The sequence below is a fragment of the Jaculus jaculus genome, chromosome 1 (genome assembly GCF_020740685.1).
Source record: "Jaculus jaculus isolate mJacJac1 chromosome 1, mJacJac1.mat.Y.cur, whole genome shotgun sequence".
NCBI lineage: Eukaryota > Metazoa > Chordata > Mammalia > Rodentia > Dipodidae > Jaculus > Jaculus jaculus.
Window position 1 is genome coordinate 168453919 of NC_059102.1, and position 18241 is coordinate 168472159.

Below are 18241 nucleotides of genomic sequence, written 5' to 3' on the forward strand. Positions count from 1 at the left end.
ACATAAAATGTCACCACTGGGGAAAAACTGGGTGGAAAGGGCATACTGGACTATCTTTGTAGTTGAAATGATAGAATATTGAATGAGTCTTTAATTACCTCAAAATGCAAAAAACTTTATGACACTTCTAAACAAATATTGAAGTATGAAAAATAAGGTACTCACTTAATTTTTTATGTTAAAAAGTCACTCATAAAAGTCATTCTCCCTTCTCTCCCTTCCCTTCTATTTATCTGCCTCTCTGTTTCTCAAATAGACAAAAATAAAATATATTTTTAAAAAGGGCTGGAGAGGTGGCTTAGTGGCTAAGGCACATGCCTGCAAAGCCAAAGGACCCAGGTACCCACATAAGCCAGGTGCACAAGGTGGCACATGTGTCTGGAGTTTGTTTGCAACAGCTGTAGGCCCTGGTGTGCCCATTCTCCCCACCTCCTCTCTCTATCTCAAATAGAAATAAAATCTTTTAAAAGTCATTCTCAGGGATATTAAGATCAGTGAATTTCCTATATTCATGTATGGATGAGGGAGGAAAGCTCTTGGATATTGAGGACAATAGAGGGTGGTCCCAGTGTGACCGCTGTGCACCCACGTTGGAGAGTGAGGGGGCTTGGCACCTCCAGTGGAGTCCCTTCAAGATCTGACTGGTGTGACTCAGAATATGAAACAATGTGTTGAGAAAGTTTTGAAAACTGGTGGAGTGCTTGGGGGAAAAAGGTAGCAAGGAGGTCAAAAAAAAAAAAAAAGGACATAATTCCAAAGTAGAGAAAACACTAGATGAAAAACACTAAACTTTTAAAAATTACAGAAAAAAGGGTAATTTATATCAAAATTATCAAAGAGATTAGAAATTTGAAAAAAAAAAAAAGCTGCAATTAGGCCTGGAAGGTGGAAGGTAACTGAGTTTCTAACAATACAAGTTACTTTGACCACAGAAGATGAAATTACCTCCCAAAGGTTGAGAAACAAAGCAATGACTGTGGGAATCCAGAAAACAACAAGGGCTTTAGTCAATATAATACATTGTGCCATCTTTTCTAAGTGAGCATTGCCTTCCTTCCCTGATTCCTTTCTTGTTCCTAGATATGTCTCCTCCCATCTAGCTTACCCACATTGTTCCATTAAAAAACAAGCCTAGTGCATCTATTTTCAACACAATTGTGGGGAGAAAAACATGTGCACCATAGGCAAGTAAGTCTATTAAGTATTAAGTTATATAAAATGAATTATTCACAAATTGAAACACTGAATTTGATGACACAAAAGTTGCAAGTTTGCATGAGATTTATTCTTTCACCCCCAGAAAGTTCTGATATAGTGTTAATCTTTGTGTTGTTTTTTGTGGTTGTTTTATTCTAACAAAGAATGAGTTCTTTGAGGGTTCTGCATGTCCCTCATCTCTGGCGAGTGAATTAGGTAGTGACAGCAATTGAGTACACAGGCAAAGGAAGAATAAATTGTTCTCTCTTCCTTTGGTTCCATTATTTGGGTCTGTGGATTTGGGGTTCTTATTGCATATTAGTCAGATTCTTCAGATGGCTGCTGATCTCTCTGGTAACACGAGGAAGAAGTTATGTTTAGCTCTTTCTCTGAAATTGAGCAACTTGAATTTTCTTGCGGTACCTCTTGTTCTGAGCCTACATTGGACAAGGAGATTACATCTGTGTATGGCACTAAACTTTGGCTAGAAGGTTGATCATCTGGCTTCACATATGCTAATTGCTGATCACATGGCTGCTGGCATGTACCTTCTGTGCCCTCTGGTAGATTGTCTGTTGTTTGAGTACCATCTTCATACATATTGTCTTCTTGGTCCTTACTTTCACAATGACCTATTTGAAATAGGAAGTTTTCTAATTGTGTGACCTTCTTTGTTTGGGCTGTGGTATTCTGGGTTTCTTGGTATAGAGCTTTCTGCCTTAGGGCTTCTTTCTCTAGTTCTTGGTATCCCCAGTCTCGGAAGGAAGACTGCATTTCAAACTGCCATTCTTGTGGTTTCCAATTCTTGTTTCTCCAGCCTTGGCTTTTCCAGTCTTGGGATTGCCAGCTCAGAGTTGCCTGCTGTAAACATGTCTTTTGTGGGATTTGAGAGTCTTGGGACGCCTGGCTTTGGGAGTCCCAATCCTGGCAGAACTGCCTTGGCACTTTCCTCACCTGTGCTTGTTGTCTTTCATCTTGCCAGTATGGGGTTGGTCTTTTGGGGGCTTTCTCCTCTGGAGCCTGATGGTCTCCAGCTTGTTGATCTTGGATTTGTTCCTTCAGGAGCTTCTCTTTATCAGCCTGCTGCCCGACATCCTCTCTGTCTTTAGCTTGTTGGTCTTCATGTTGCACATCTTGGGATTGTTGCTGTGGAAGTTCCTCTTCTTTGGACTGCTGAGCTAGGGATTGCTCTGAGGTCTGAGTATATTTTTCTTCCTTATTTATGGAGCGCTTCTTTGGGAATATCCAGGATTTGATTTGCTGATCTAGGGATTTCCGTCTTGGAGACTGCCCACTTTTGTCCTTTAGGTCTAAGGAATATCTTCTTGGGGATTTCTCAGCTTTGCTTTGTAATTCAAAGGAATATATTTTTGGAGGGGGTTGCCAATTTTTCATTTGAAAACCCATGGAAAATCTTCTTGAGGATCTCCTGCTATCGTGTTCCTTATTGGATTTCCATTCTTGAGTCAGCTCCATGACTTCTGTTCGAATGTCTTTGTATGTTATTTCTGGAGGTTGCCAGCTTTGAGGTTGATCACTTTGTGGTTGAAAATCTTCAGATGGCACATTTTGGGGTGAATTGTTTGGGGTTGGTATGTTTTGGGAAGGAGTCTCTAGGGATGCTATGTCTTGAGTTAGTATGTCTTGGTATGGTGTGTCCTGGGATAAACTATCTTGGAATGTTGTGTCCTGGGATGGACTGTCTTGGTATGGTGTGTCCTGGGATGGACTGTCTTGGTATGGTGTGTCCTGGGATGGACTGTCTTGGAATGGTGTGTCCTGGGATGGACTGTCTTGGAATGGTGTGTCCTGGGATGGACTGTCTTGGTATGGTGTGTCCTGAGATGGACTGTCTTGGTATGGTGTGTCCTGGGATGGACTGTCTTTGTATGGTGTGTCCTGAGATGGACTGTCTTTGTATGGTGTGTCCTGAGATGGACTGTCTTGGTGTGGTGTGTCCTGAGATGGACTATCTTGGAATGGTGTGTCCTGAGCTGGACTGTCTTGGAATGGTGTGTCCTGAGGTGGACTGTCTTGGGATAGTGTGTCCTGAGATGAACTATCTTGGGACAGTATGTCTTGAGAGGGCAAGTCTCCAGATATAATATCATAAGACTGTATAAGATGGAATGGTGGGGGTTCAGATTGCAAGGCTTTTGTTGACAGGGGATGTGTCACTTTTGGGGATGTCAAGTCTTCAGGTAACAAAACTTGGAGGCTTTGCATGGAAGGGGTTGGAAGAACTAGTGGTGATAAAGCTTCATCCTGAGGCATTTGGGCTTGCATTTCAGAGGTATGAAGTATGGCGGATTGTAGGTCCTCATCAGTCCGTTGGCTAGTTTTAGAACTTCTCTGGCTATGATGGGAGGAGACAGGTATAACAGACTGTAGGTCTTCATCATTCACTTGGTTGGTTATGGAATCTTCCTGGTTATAATGACTATTTGAAGGCCTTGGCTCTAATGTAGGAGGTAAAGGCTTTGGTTCAGTTTCTTCCTCTGGAGATTGGAAAGGTGGAGGGATAGACTGTTCTTGTTCATCTGGGACAGGCACAGAAAGTGTTTGGTAATTCTCTCTACCTTGATTACATATCTGTGAGCTGTTTGGAGGTGCTAAATGACTTCTTAAAACTCTTAACTTGAAGAAAGTATAACCTCCAAAGTAAACAGCTTGTAGGTTTGAAGTTGTGTCACCTCTGGAAGATTTTTCTTGAAGCTCAAATTGCAGTTGAGCATTTTCTCCTGAGGCAAGTTGTTCACCATTTTGAGTAGCACCCGAAGGCAAGAAAAACACAACCTGTAATATCAAGGGAGCAGAAGAACATTAATATGACAGACAGGAAAATCTTTGATGTCACTTTCTAAATTCTCAAATTCTTTTCACTCTAGTTTAAGACTGTAAGTAGGAAATAGATGAGAAGTCAGAAAACAAATACCAGTCCCACCTTTACCATGCATTCTTTGGTAGTAATTTGGATCAGCAGGCTGATATCCTAGATATTGAATAAGGAAATTTTGTCAATATTTCCTCAAATATTCCTCCTATATTCGATATTGCAAAATTTTTTAGACAGTTTGAATCATCTAGTCATTATTCATATGTGGATGACTAATTGATAATGATTTATTGATCATCTTGATGAATTGAATATTGGTGATCAAAGATAATCAGATGTAAATTTCTGTCTTAAACTGCTAACAATTATAGGCAGGCCAACATAAGTAGATGACAGTAGGGGCCATTCAGCAAAGTGCCCATTATAGAAATAGATACTAAGTGCTTTATGGGGTCATAGAACACAGTTTGATTCTAAGGCCAGAAAATGACTCACATGAAAGATATTTAACTTTCTGATAGATAAATGGGACTTCCTTAGACAAAAGAGATAAGTTGAAGTAAGACATGAGTTAAAATTCAGGAAGTAGAAACAAAGGTCATGAAGGTTTAAGGTGTAGGTACTGTGCAGCTAGATACTGCTAGAAAGTATGATTGGCTAGAGAGTCTGGGTTTGCCTTCACATTCAAAAGAGATCTAGTATCCAATAGAGCCTCTAGTCAGTGCTTCCTATTCTTTCCTCAAAGTATTCTTTTGTGTTTAAAGAGAATTATCTCTGTAGTCTGTCCTGCTGGTTTTTATAGTTCAGGCCCATTCTCAGATCATTCATAGTCAGAACAGATTACTTTTTCTATTTGGTGAATTGGTTGGAATTCAATAGTGAAATGATTGAAAGGTTCCCAGTTGGTTAATGGCACGAGTAGACTAAGAATCTGCAATCCTCATAGTCTATTCTTATCCATGCCCATATATTAAATCCACTAGAGAACTGTTTATATAAGGAAGGGTGGTAGTTTGAGGGATTTCTGTATGCTCATTCATCCACCAACTTTTGTTTCACTGGAGTTAATGCTTACAATTTATTAAAAGAGAATTTTTGAGGCAAATTATAATTTTCTAATTTATTCAAGCTACCAAGATTTTAAATGTCCTCAATATCCAAGAAGACAATGTGACTATTAGGTGTCAGGAACAGCTTCAAAGTAACTGCAAGTGATGGTCACAGTATACCTAACCAGGTTTTTAATTCTTATTTTACAACTGGTTCTGAGATGTTAAGCAGAGAAGTATCCTAGGGATATAAACATGTGACATTAAGATTTCATATTTCAAAAGAAGTGTAGGTGCTTTCCTTTTGAACCTATGGTTTCTTATAACAATCCAGAGTGTTTATAACTTCAGATCACATGAAATAGTGTTTTTCAGCACAACAGTTTACATAGAGAAATTTCTCAGGAAATTAAGTTTTCTTTCCATTTCTTCTTGAGGTTAGAGTTAATGTTATACTGTCTTTGAATCTCTTGTAGTACTTTACACTATGTATTGTAGTACTTTGCTATGCCATAGTAGAATAGTACCCTACTCACAGAATTAAGCTGAATAGTAATTTGGTATGAATAATTTATTATAATTTTTATAAAGGGCTTTACATTGTATTAAGCAATCTTCTCTTGCCACATAAGCAATGAGGACCTGGGTTTGGATCCCTACCATCCATGTAAAAGCCTGGCACTGCAGTGTGTACTTGTAACCCCAGCACTGGGAAAGCAAGACAGAGGCTCGTGGGAGTTTTCTGGCTAGCTTCTCCAGCTAAATCACTTAGCTCCAGCTTCATTGAGAAAAATAAGGTGGAGAATTATTGTGGATGACTTCTGATGTTGGGCTCACACATATGCATGTGCATCCACACTTACACTCATACACATAAGGATAGACACACACCCACATGCATACCACACACACTTAAGCACACACCTATTGTCCCCTCAAAATCTATAGGCTAGGCCATATTTAAGGGAACAATATTTAATTTTAAAAACATATTTAACATTTTATTTATTTGAGAAAAAGAGAGAGACAGAGAGACAGAGAATGGGCATGCCAGGGCCTCCAGTCACTGAAAATGAACTCCAGATGCATGTGCCACCTTGTGCAGCTGGCTTATGTGCATCTTGAGGAATCAAACCTGGGTCCCTTGGCTTTGCAAGCAAGCAGTTTAACTGCTAAGCCATCTCTCCAGCCCTAAATATTTAATTTTTAAACCAAAGATCAGAAACAAAATAAGGATGGTCACATTCAGCCTTTCTTTAAATGTATTAGAGACCCTATACTATATGTTATAACCAGAAAAAAAAAAAAGATATAATGTTTGGAATTTAAAGTATCTTCTCAGATAAAATGGTTGTTGTGGTTTGAACATATATATTTTCCCCATAGCCTCAGGTGCTTGTGATTAAGATTCCTATTTAGTACCCACTTAGTAGAGTCTTTGGAGGTAGAGTATTGCTAGAGGAGCATTTCTGGGTTAGACCTTGGGGTTGACGAATCTAGCCTACTGTGTGTGTAGAGCTAGATTGTACTTGATGTTCTTTCTCCGCTGTGGATGTGTGAACTTGTGAGCCAACTGCACTATGATGAACCTTCCCCTTGAAATGATAAGCCTAAAATAAACCCTTTTCTCCCACAAGCTGCATTTTGTTAGGTGTTGTTTGTTTTCCAGCAACATGAAGATAATTACAACAGAAAATTGGTACCAGAATTAGGATGTTTCACTGGGAACAAACCTTGATGTTTATAAGTTTCTTGTTTTCCAGAGCTAGTTCAGCTCACCTTTCTGCTGCTCTTTTCTACCTGTTGTGGCAAGGATGTGATGTCCAGCCTCCGCTCTATCATGCTTTCCCCTGTCATCATGAAGCTTCCCTAGAGACTTTAAGCCAAAATAAATCCTTTCTTCCTAGGAGCTGCTTTTGGTAATGTGTCCTGTCCAAGCAACATGAAGAAAACTGCAACAGCTATCTATCTAGAAAATTCTAGGATATTTATGACAATACTGCAAGCACTAACAAGTTTAATAAGGTCACATTATATCAATTAGGAAAACTAATTGAATTTTGAAAACAAAACATTAAATATCATCTACAATAAAAGTATAGAATAATTAGGGATACAATTAATAAAATATGTTTAAGATTTATACACTCAAGGTGAATTATTACTAAACTCTTCCAAAAAATGGAAATGGAAGAAAAGCTGACCACTATATTCTATAAGGAGGCCATTATCCTGATATTAAATCAGATAAAGGCATCATAAGGATAGTAAATTAGAGATCAATATCCCACCTGCATGTTAGCAGCAAAATATAAAATCATAGTAAGTTGAGTCCAATAGCATATCAAATGGATTATTCTTCATATTACTAAGTGAAATTTATACCCCATATACAAGATTTGCTTGACCTGAGAAAATCAATAAATATGTCACATTACTATAAGAAAAATATGCATGATCATCTCACTTGAAGAAGAAAAGGCATTTGAGAAAATCTAACAGCCTCCTCTAATTAAAAAAATATATTCTCAGGAAAGTAGCAATTAAGGAGAATGACATCAACATGACAAAGATTGCTCATGAAAAAAACACTGCTAGTATCATACCAAAGTTGACAGACTATGAAGTCTCTCCACCTAGGGTCAGGAATAAGGCAACAACACCTACTTTCATTATTAATATATCGTACTGAATGTCCTAGCTGGAGATACTGGACATAAAAAGGAAATAAAACTTATCCAAGTTAGAGAGTGAAAGAAAAAATATTTCTATGTACAGATGACCTCATCATCTTATGAAAAAAATGGTGCATATGTCTGGAGTTTGTTTGCAGTGACAGGAGGTCCTGGTGTGCCTATCTTCTCTCTGTCTTTCTCTCCCTTTCTCAGCTTGCAAATAAATAAAATATTTAAAATAATAATTTCTAATATTGAAACCATAAAACTATGGTAATTAAAATAGTATGGTGCTGACCAAAGGGAAGATTTATAGACCCTTGGAATAGGAAGTCCCAGAAATAAACCATCACATATATGGTTAATTGATTTTTAGCAAGGATGCCAAAATCATTCTCTAAGAAAAGGTAGTCTTTTGTGACAACCAGTGCTGGGGAAACTGGATTTTCACATGCAAAAAAATGAACTGAATCCCTACTCAATATAAAAATTTAACTCAAAATGGATCAATGATTAACTTAAAAAGCTAAAAATGTTCACTAGCTGGGCTTTCTCCCTTTTCTTAAGTCTATGCAATAGTGCTGTCTGCATTCAGAGCATGTCTCAATGTCTCACCCACTCTCCTGTCAGGAAATGCCCGTGTAGACATACTCAGAGACATGCCAATCTGGGTTCTTTTCAAATCCAATCAAGTTGACATCCCTAATTAAACATTGTCAAGAGAGAGAGAAAGATGGGGGTGGGGGTGGAAGGTTTGGCATGCCAGGGCCTCCTGGAACTGCAAGCCTGAACATATAACAATACAATAATTGAACAAAAATATGAACAACATAATTATAAACTAATTAAGGGACTGTATGAAACTCTTGTACAACAGAGATATTTGCATGATAAGTGAGCAAATGAAGTATGCCTGGCATCATGAATCATTAAGGGAATTACAATTAAAATATTTTGGGATTATGGCAATGCACTATATCTTAACTATAATCATAACCAAGCAAGTGTGTGCACACTTTTTAAACTCATTGTATGGCACATTTAAAGTATGTTCATTTGATTGTTTAAAGTTAATTTAAAGAACAAACCTGCCACACAGAGAGATTGGACTGGTATTGTAACTTGGAAAACAATCTATGAAGTTGTACCACAAAATCAGAATACTGTGGTGACAATGGAGATGTTATTTCACTTCTCTGTGATTTAGTCATTTTCTATGCAAAATAAAGGTATTATTTTTATATTAATATGTTTGAGCTGTTGTTTAGTGATTATAAGAGTGGCTAACATAGTAATCAATCAATAAATATATAAGTTTCCCACCTTATAATTTGGGATCTCACTAAATTTGGTATTTCCTATATTGTTCAGGGAGATAGAGAACTATACACACAGGACAAAAAAGAAATGTCTAATTACCTTAAAAGGTGGAGTGAGCTTTAATCTTAAACTTGGCCACCTCTGATCTTATTAAATTGAGAAGTTTCACTTCAGTATCTGAACATACTGGTCTGTGTTCCCATAAGAATCAGTTCTTATTCATTAAGAACTTTGAACATACCTCATCTGAACTTGTCCAGTATTTGCACCTAAAGGATGCAATTGTCACAGAGATGCTGAGCTCTGCTATGGTGATAATCAGTAAGACTGACAGAATTCCCTGTGAATATGGAGAAGAAATAAATCATATTTGGGATTAAGTCAGTATCAAGACAGAAACCAAGAATACTTTCCATTCTCTCCCATGTTTGGGATAACTCATATTTCTGTTGTTCTTTAGTCATTAAATATTGTGTAATTTTCTTGTCTTGCTGGTTATGCAGGGGAAACAGACTACAATGTTGGTATGGCCAAGATATCATCTAGCAAGAAACAAGAGCAACAGTATTCATGGTAAGTATCCATTTTGTTCAGTTCGTGAATTGTTACTACATATACATATTCATGTTTTTTTGAAGTAAGGTTTTAAAGTTCTGTATTCTACAAGATATACATATATACATATCTACAATATGTTTGACAGATTACCATTTTGCACACTCTGCTTTAAGGTAATGTTAAGATTAAGAGGCAGAGTGGTGTAGTGTAGTGTCCAAAACTTAACTGATAAGTGCTGGAGATAGAAGAGTCTGGGTACACTTGGGCTCTAGATCACATTTATCCTTGGGCATGTGACTAGCTTTGTCTGAATCTCCGTTTCCTTACAATATACCTGATAGCTTAGTTATAATCATTTGTTGGTAGAAGCAAAATGTGTAATGCTTCTGCTGTATTCAATTTACTGGTTTCTATCACTGAATAGTGAAGAACTAGTCCTGCTCATATAGGACAGGATTTTTATCCCTTACATTGTTTTCTGAATTTACTAATAACTTGAGCTTAATTCTGGAACTTAGAACACATGAGAAGGCCTTCTAGCCTTATCCAGTAGGTGATTGTGGGGTTAAATAAAATACTTGATATGTGACAGCTCTTCTCCCTTCTTCTCATTATCAAGAAAGGTAATTTCCCATGAGTCTACTTTGTCCCCATCTTAACCACTTCAAATCTTGAAATTCTAGTGCATGTCTTCACAGTATAGCTGGTGGACCTAGAAAAAAGTCTCCAGAGCTTGCTTAGGGACTACAGGGAAAGTCTTATTGAAATCTTTGACATGACTAAATATAATGCCACTATTACTTCTAAGATAAATACTTATATCTCTAATGATATTTCCTAGTATGACAGATTTTATTTCCTGTATTGAAAATTTGCTATGATTATATAAAATTATTATTTAAATACCTTACTTCTTAAACACTTTCTCCCATTGTGTTTTGGTGAAGTGGTATGTATTTATGTCAACTGAGCAAATCACTTGATCACTTTGTTCCTTTTTTAACAATTTAAAAGTCAAATTTAATGCAATTGATTTCAGTAATTTTAATAGCTCCAATTATTAACTGTTTACACTTTATCAGGTGCAACAATGAGGTAGCTATTCTTAACTTACTTTTTCACAAGTGAAAAATTGAAATGCAGACAGAATACAATGCTAGGCCAAGGTCATAAGTTTATATGTGACAAAACAAGGATCAGAAATCCAGAAAATATAGCTGTTGAACTATTTTGACCATTATTACTTAAGTTGGGATGTTGACATAACTTCAGTTATTAGAATAAAAATCAACTCCCCATTGTGTCACAGATGCAGTTTGGGTACAATTATATAGATTCCTCATACAAAATTAGACCACTTACAAGGAGAAGAGATCTACCCATACCACATGCTCCATCAAGGGATGGCTGCTTGCAGAAGTCATGTTGTTGTGCAAAGCTGATAATGATTAAAGCAATCCCAGCTATGGCGGCCAGGGCACTGAGGATATTAATTGTTGTAACGCCTTGTCCCTGGAAAATAGTTTCAAAACATGATAAAACAAATAAATTTTGATACCATCTAAAACCAGCTTCTAAGAACTTCTTAGAACTTCTATCTTTCTAGTAGCTTCACAGGAATGAGTTGCTCCATCTGGTCAGTTATGAGTGAAAGTTTCTGTCAATTGAAATCTGATTCATCAAAAACAGAAGGCAAATAAAATTCTAGAATGGGCCAAGGATATTATATGGTTAATATTAATCTTATTTCAGTAAAACATCTTTCACATTATAGAAGCATTCTTGTGTGTTAGAAACAATCTCAACTTGTAAATCAAGACTTTATTTGAAATCTCAGAATCTCTCAGAATCTCAATTTCTACCTTTAAAAATGACTTTAAAGTGGTATTCACTTATTCCTCTTCTCCCTAAAAATTTAGTGTGTAGCAAATGTATGCTAGTCAATGCACCTATACTCCAGAAACATAAAAATATCAAGCCCAAGAGATGACATATATTCCCTAGAAAAATTTAAACAGTGACATACAAAATAATTAACATGTTTAAAGAGTGTACAAAAAATGGGAGTGGGATTGGTTTTTTTTTTGTTGTTGTTGTTAATTTGAGTATTCCAACATGGAAAGCACAAAACATTGATTGCTACATTTATTTGTTTTTATTCATTCCCATGATGTTTGAAGAGAAAATATGTGTGTCTGAGATCTTCAAGGACAGAGGACAGACTATTCTTTTCTTCAATATCCACTCTCAGTATTGACCTTGCTCTTCCAAAAGAATAAACATGTGTCCATCCAGTACGTACCTTTCTTGGTTGTATTGTGTCTGTGGAGGTGGGAAGTGCAATGATTATTTACAAATGTCCTTCCTGCCACAGCGTGAGGCCTAATGAAGCAAGACTTACAGATATATTTATGGCTGTATGTTTATCCAAAACTGAGATAATTATTGAAAACATGCATTCTTTTGGCAAAATAATAAATACAAAAGATAGCAGACTGAGCTGAAAACTTCCACCATGTAGACCAGCTGACAGAAAGCTGGAAAAAGCCATGCTGCATACAGTTCAATGGGAGAGAGAGAAACCACCAGTGAAGATACTCCACAGTAGACACTGCAAGCCTTACATTTGGCCAGCCAGGCCAAATGAGCCAATGGGTACAATAGTGGCACATTTGTTATGGGGGAAACCAACTGCCCTCTAATTTGACTGAAGGCCCACTCCATGAGAGGGAATACATCCTTGATACTGAAAACCTACAAGAGGGGTAGTCATGAGCCTCAGGATTGTAACATCTGCTGCTATCTGAGTAAATGTACATATTATGCTCATTAAACTGCCCAGTAAGCACTTCTCTTAATGTTCATATCCATATATTAATGCTACTCTCACTTTTTCACTAGCAAACTTTCTCTTTTCAGATGGCAGTGACCTTGGGATGACTCAGAAGGCATCATGGTGCTGGGAAGAAGTGACAGAGGAGTGCTCAGCACTGCAATATCTCTATCACACCTTCCAAGGCTCAGGGTCCATTACAGAGGAGGTGGCAGGAAGAATGTAAGACTCAAAGGAAGGGTAGGACTCCTTACAACATGCTCCTAAAATGGCCTGGATATCCATGACCTCACAGCACCTGACACTACCAACACAAGACCAGCATAATAGGAGGAAAAGATGATGACATCAAAATAAAAGAGGTACTGATTGATAGGGGGAGGGGATATGATGGAGTGTGGAGTTTCAAAGGGGAAAGTGGGGGGAGGGAGGGAATTACTATGGGATATTGTTTAAAATCATGGAAGTTGTTAATTATAAAAAATAAAAAGGAGAAAAAAAGGCAGCAGATATGCCATCTCTCTTTTCATATTAAATCCTTTGTTCTTTCCAAGGCCTTTTTTGCCCCCACAGGACATTTAAGAGATTAAAGTTTCTAGATTTGCAGCCTCTTATATGATGTAAGGCAGGACACTTGTTACCTCTGTTTTACTGATGAATGATTTGAGTTATGTGACAGGCTGGAGAGATGGCTTAGCAGTTAAGGTGAATCTTAAAGACTCATGCTTGACTCTTCAGATCTTACATAAGCCAGATGCACAAGGTGATGCATGCACAAAGTTTTCACATGCACACAAGGTGGTGCATGCATTTGGAGTTCAATAACAGTGGCTGGGGGCTCTGGTGTGCAAATTTTCTCTCTCTCTCATTCACTCTCACTCTCACACTCTCATATTTTTTTTTTTTTATAAAAAGCCAGTCTATTGGGCTTACCTAAAAAATCAGCAACAAGAATTATGTGACTATGAGAAATCCCTTAGTATATGGAAGGGCTCTGTTGAAAAGCCAGGCCTTGTGACAACCAGCTCAGCGTTCTTGACCCCATATCCTGCTGCCTACATCTGTAGAGCTCTCCACAGGGACTGGTAGTTTTTTCTTTACCTAATCCTTGTGTATTTCTCAGCTCTCATTTGAGACTTCATATGCATTGTCAGAATTTATTTCCAGAGGAGCAGATAGGTACACTCATTGTACTTTGTAACTATCCCTAGAGGAAATTTACATGGAGAGATGGACAGAGATCAAATGATTTTTGAAATGAGGCCTGCACCTCCAGGACTTTAAATAATATCAGAATGACTACATAAGAATATGAACACCTAAACATCATCATGTTTTTGTAAGTAATGTCTTAATCCTAAAAGTGACCCTTAGAAGTAGGTAGTTTTCCATTCAAGCTGACACATCTATGAGTGGTAGTTTTCAATTAATCCAAGAATCATGCCGCATCAATGCCCAGACCTTTCCTCTAAACCCCCAAGAAAAGCTTGTTCTGGCATTAGAGGTGAACTGCAAGTTTAGGGTGAGTCACTGGGTCCTTGGGATGGGTCTTAGTCAAAGATAAGTTTCTCAACTTTGAGGCTATGGACATTTTTGGTCAGATAACTTTTGTTGTTATTGTAGGAGGCTTTCCTGTGCCTCCTTGTTTATAAGTGTGCTTAGAAATATTCTTGGTATCTTTCCTCAAGATGGAAATGGTAACCTCTATTCATTTATGACAAGCAGAAATGCCTCAAGACCTTTGAACTATCTCTCAGGGGAGAAGGAACAAGACTACTCCCAATGAAGAACAATTTAGGTTAGAACAGTTTCCAGTAAGTGCCTATCAGCTTACTTGACCAAAGAAATGGAGTCAATGTAAGGATGTTGGGCTAATAGTCTTACTGACAAATAGGAATGAACTCCAAATTTGATGTATAAAGATTTTACTGAGAGATATCTTTTCTTGAGGTAGGGTCTCACTCTATCCTAGGCTAACCTAGAACTCATTCTGTGGTCACACACTGGCCTCAAACTCACAGTTATCCTCATACCTCTGCCTCCTGATTAAAAGGTGTGTACCACCATGTCTGTTGAGAGATACATTTTATATCACAAAAGTGATATTAAACAAGTAGATTTTAAATTGCAGACAGGTCAAAGAAGTGACTTACCAGAACTTTTATTGATTTAGCATTGGTGATTGTGAAGAATCCTGCAAGAAAGAACTGTTAACAAGACAAGAGACAAAAGTTAACAGGGGGTATGTTGGACCACTTTTCAACAATATACTTTGGAATTTCAAACTGACTTTAAATCTCCCAGACAATTGAGTCTTTCAACATAAGTATTAGGGAAGAAGGGGGATAAGCCCTTAATTTTACATTCTGGGGGTATAAACATCCTCAGTGGTAATTGGCATTGACCCTTGGGGACATTTGGATCTTGTAGTCTATGAATCTTGCACAGGAGTACAGAGATCTGAAAGTTAATGTTGGTGTCTTCCTGTACTTCACTCTCCCATAAGACAGTCAAGTCCTGTCAAGTTCTGTCTCCTAGTCTCTATCAAAGCTGTCCTCTCTCTTGTTTCCACTGCCATTTTCACTGTAGTTCAACTGTAACGTCTTCCCAACTGATTCTCCCAGAATGGCTATTGTCTTAAAATTCAGTTCTTATTCAATAAACATGATATTTCAATGAGGATGAGTATTAAAATGTCACTACTCTCTTTAAAAATCATCAGTGGCTAAGTTTTCTTCTTATGTTATAGTTCCATATTCTTCCATGCCCATAACCTGGTTCCTGTTTCCACTTGTGGCCTCATTTTATGTCACAATTGTGGACTTATTTAGGTTGTTCTTTCCCAGTCACATCTTTAATATCGTGCTTAGCCACCACTGGGGAATGTTTTCCTTCCTTTAGCTAGTGAGAACCTGTGTGCAAAGCAATTCCTTGATCCTCAGGCCAAGTGGCTTCCCAACTAAACCTTCACATAGTTCCCACAACCCTTATCAGTAGTGTAGACAAATTTACCACCTCTCTCAAGATGGCTCACAGAACCTAGCAAGAAGATGTATATGTGTTCAGTAAATATCTTTTCCATGAGCATGGAATTTTGAAAGCAGCTGGCCAGAACCTTATTAAAGTATATACATGTGGGTCACACAGAATCACACTGGGAAAATTCTGATGTAAAATATAAGTGAGGGGTACCTCTGTTTGATTGTCTATAGTTAGAGCCTGTATAGTCTGAAAATCATATTCAGCAGCATATTACTTGTTCTGGGAAAATTAAAACATTGCCAGGTTTTCAAATGTAAATTATAGAAAAGTCATGGAATGTTTATATTCATCAAAATGTGCTCATTTTGATAGTCAAGGATTATGGCCTCATTTATTCTTCATCAATTTTGTCATTAATTCACTGATTCAGTTATTCACTAAGGCATCCATAAAATGTCTTAAGAAAGATTCTAGTGTCTGAAACTATTAATATCAAATAAAAATGACAAAACTGTCAGGCATAGTGGTGCACAACTTTAATCCCAGCACTCAGGAGGCTAAAGTAAGAGGATCACTGTGAGCTTGAAGCCAGCCTGAGACTACAGCATAAGTTCCAGATCAACCTGGGCTAGGACAAAGCCCTACCTCAAAAACAACAACAACAACAACAAAAAAAAACAAAAAACCAATATCCTTTCCCTTTTGTTTAGTGCATATTCTAGCTTGAGATGCTCTAATGACTCTATCCTCAAATATACAGAACAAGATTAGAAGCCCAGATAGTAGGGATTAGGTGGAAAAAGCATTGTGCTGAACAATACTGAAGGCCCCATGATATCCTATGAGTGACATTCATTAACTTCTCTGTGGAACAAAAAAGGGGTTGAGCTATAATAATCTTGAAATTCTCTTTAAGCTTTGAGCATCTGATTCTATGAGTGCTAGCTACATATGTTTAAACTATTGCTTGTGCTCAAACTCAGCTTCCTTGATTGCAAGAGGAAAAGTAGAACCTCCCATATTAGGAATATGAGATGCTTTGCACACACAGCCTTTGGAAACTTAAAGTTTTTACATTATTTATTTACTTATTAGAGAGAAGTGAGAGAGAAAAAGTGAGATAAAGAGAGAGAGAAGAGAGAAGGAGAGGATGGGTGCACCATGGCCTCTAGCCACTGCAAACAAACCCCAGACACATGTACCACCATAGGCATCTGGCTTACATGGTTTCTGGGGAATTGTACTTGGATTCTTAGGCTTTGCAGGCTAGCACTTTAACTGCTAAGTCATCTCTCCAGCCTTGAAACTTTTAAGTACCATATGCATGCCAAGAAGCAAATGGGAGACAAGGATCAGGGAGTCATTTCTTTTGCCGTGAAATAGACTGCTTTTTTGGTCTCTTCAAGGGTACGCATACTTAGAAATTTATTGTCATGAAACTTAAAGCAATTCACATCAGTCCTTATAGACATTTCTGAAAAGTTCCTAAAAGATGGTACTTACTATGAGTGCTCCCCAGAATGGGTATCCTATGAGGATCACAAGGGGAAAGTTTTGGGAGAAACTGATGTAATTAAATAGTAATATGAGTCCAAGTCCCACAATTACCAGAGCAAGCAGGATGTGTACAGCCTGTAAAGAGAAAATACACATGAGGGGACTCATGCCCCAGGCCTTTGGGCAAACCTCTGTGCTTAAACACACTTTCCCCTCTATCCAGACTGTTTCCTCTCCTCAAAGTTAAACAATTCTTCACCTCAGATACATTTTTAAGACCCAAGGCAAACTATGTACATTTCTACCAGACATTCTATTGCTCTTTTAAATCTAAGCTAAGGATCCAATTGTTTATAGAAGCAAATGGTTTAGATATACTGCCTGTAATTCAAGATTTTTTTTTTTTAATTGCAGATGAAAGGGGGGAGTGGAATAGGAAAGGAGATCAACTCCCTCCTTGAACATCATTACACAATGGCATTCCTTCTTTTGATGAGTTTTCGAGGCAGGGTCCTACTCTAGCTCAGGCTGACTTGGAATTCACTATGTAGTCTCAGGGTGTCCTCAAACTCACAGTGATCCTCCTACCTCTGCCTCCCAAGTACTGGGATTAAAGGCATGTGCCGCCACACCCAGCTCCACAATGGCATTTCTGCAGACAAACATGGAGACATTAGGCCCTTTTCTCCCCTCCACGATGACAGTGCTTGGTCAGACTCACCCCTAAAACTTTTGGCTCCCCTGTCAGGACATCCAGCAGAGAGGTGTGAGGTTTGTAGGGAAACGCAGTCAAAACGGTTTCACCTGGATCTATAGTGATGTCACCAGTCCCTCGTTTATTCTGAGATGGAGACTCCATCATTCAATGGCAGAGTTCTGTTAGAATGGAGGAGTAAATGTTTGCAGCTGTAATCATGGTGTTCTTCTCCACCAGTGTCACATGGAGCCCTCAGCAATGAGTCCTCAGCAGTTATTCTACTTAGTTGAATCACAGAATCTCAATCACTGAGTCGTAGAACCAAAATTCTAGAACTCTCCAGCCCTCTGTTTCCCTGGAAAAGGACATTATTATATGAAAGACTTATTCTCTTGTCAACTTGGTTATAGGCACATAGTAAACACAAATATATTAGATCGTATATAAAAGGCCAAGTTCTTATAGCTATCCTAACACAACAAAATATATAATAATATAAATATATTACACATACCAATACTATACTTGTACTCTAACAAATATAATGAACATCATGTGCTTTTGGGGATATTTCTCTGTATTCTTGCATTTGTTATG

General features: G+C 37.8%; 1 protein-coding gene across 1 annotated transcript; it reads right to left on the minus strand.

The window, feature by feature from the left end:
- Positions 1-1462: 1462 nt before the first annotated feature.
- Positions 1463-17806, minus strand: Ms4a14 (membrane spanning 4-domains A14). Its single transcript, XM_045141791.1, has 6 exons — positions 17669-17806; positions 16954-17082; positions 14622-14675; positions 10998-11147; positions 9319-9417; positions 1463-3993 (listed from the first exon to the last, which is right to left on the minus strand). The coding sequence occupies exons 1-6, from the start codon at positions 17804-17806 to the stop codon at positions 1516-1518; spliced, it is 3048 nt and encodes a 1015-aa protein (XP_044997726.1). The 3' UTR covers positions 1463-1515.
- Between the last annotated feature and the right edge of the window lie 435 nt (positions 17807-18241).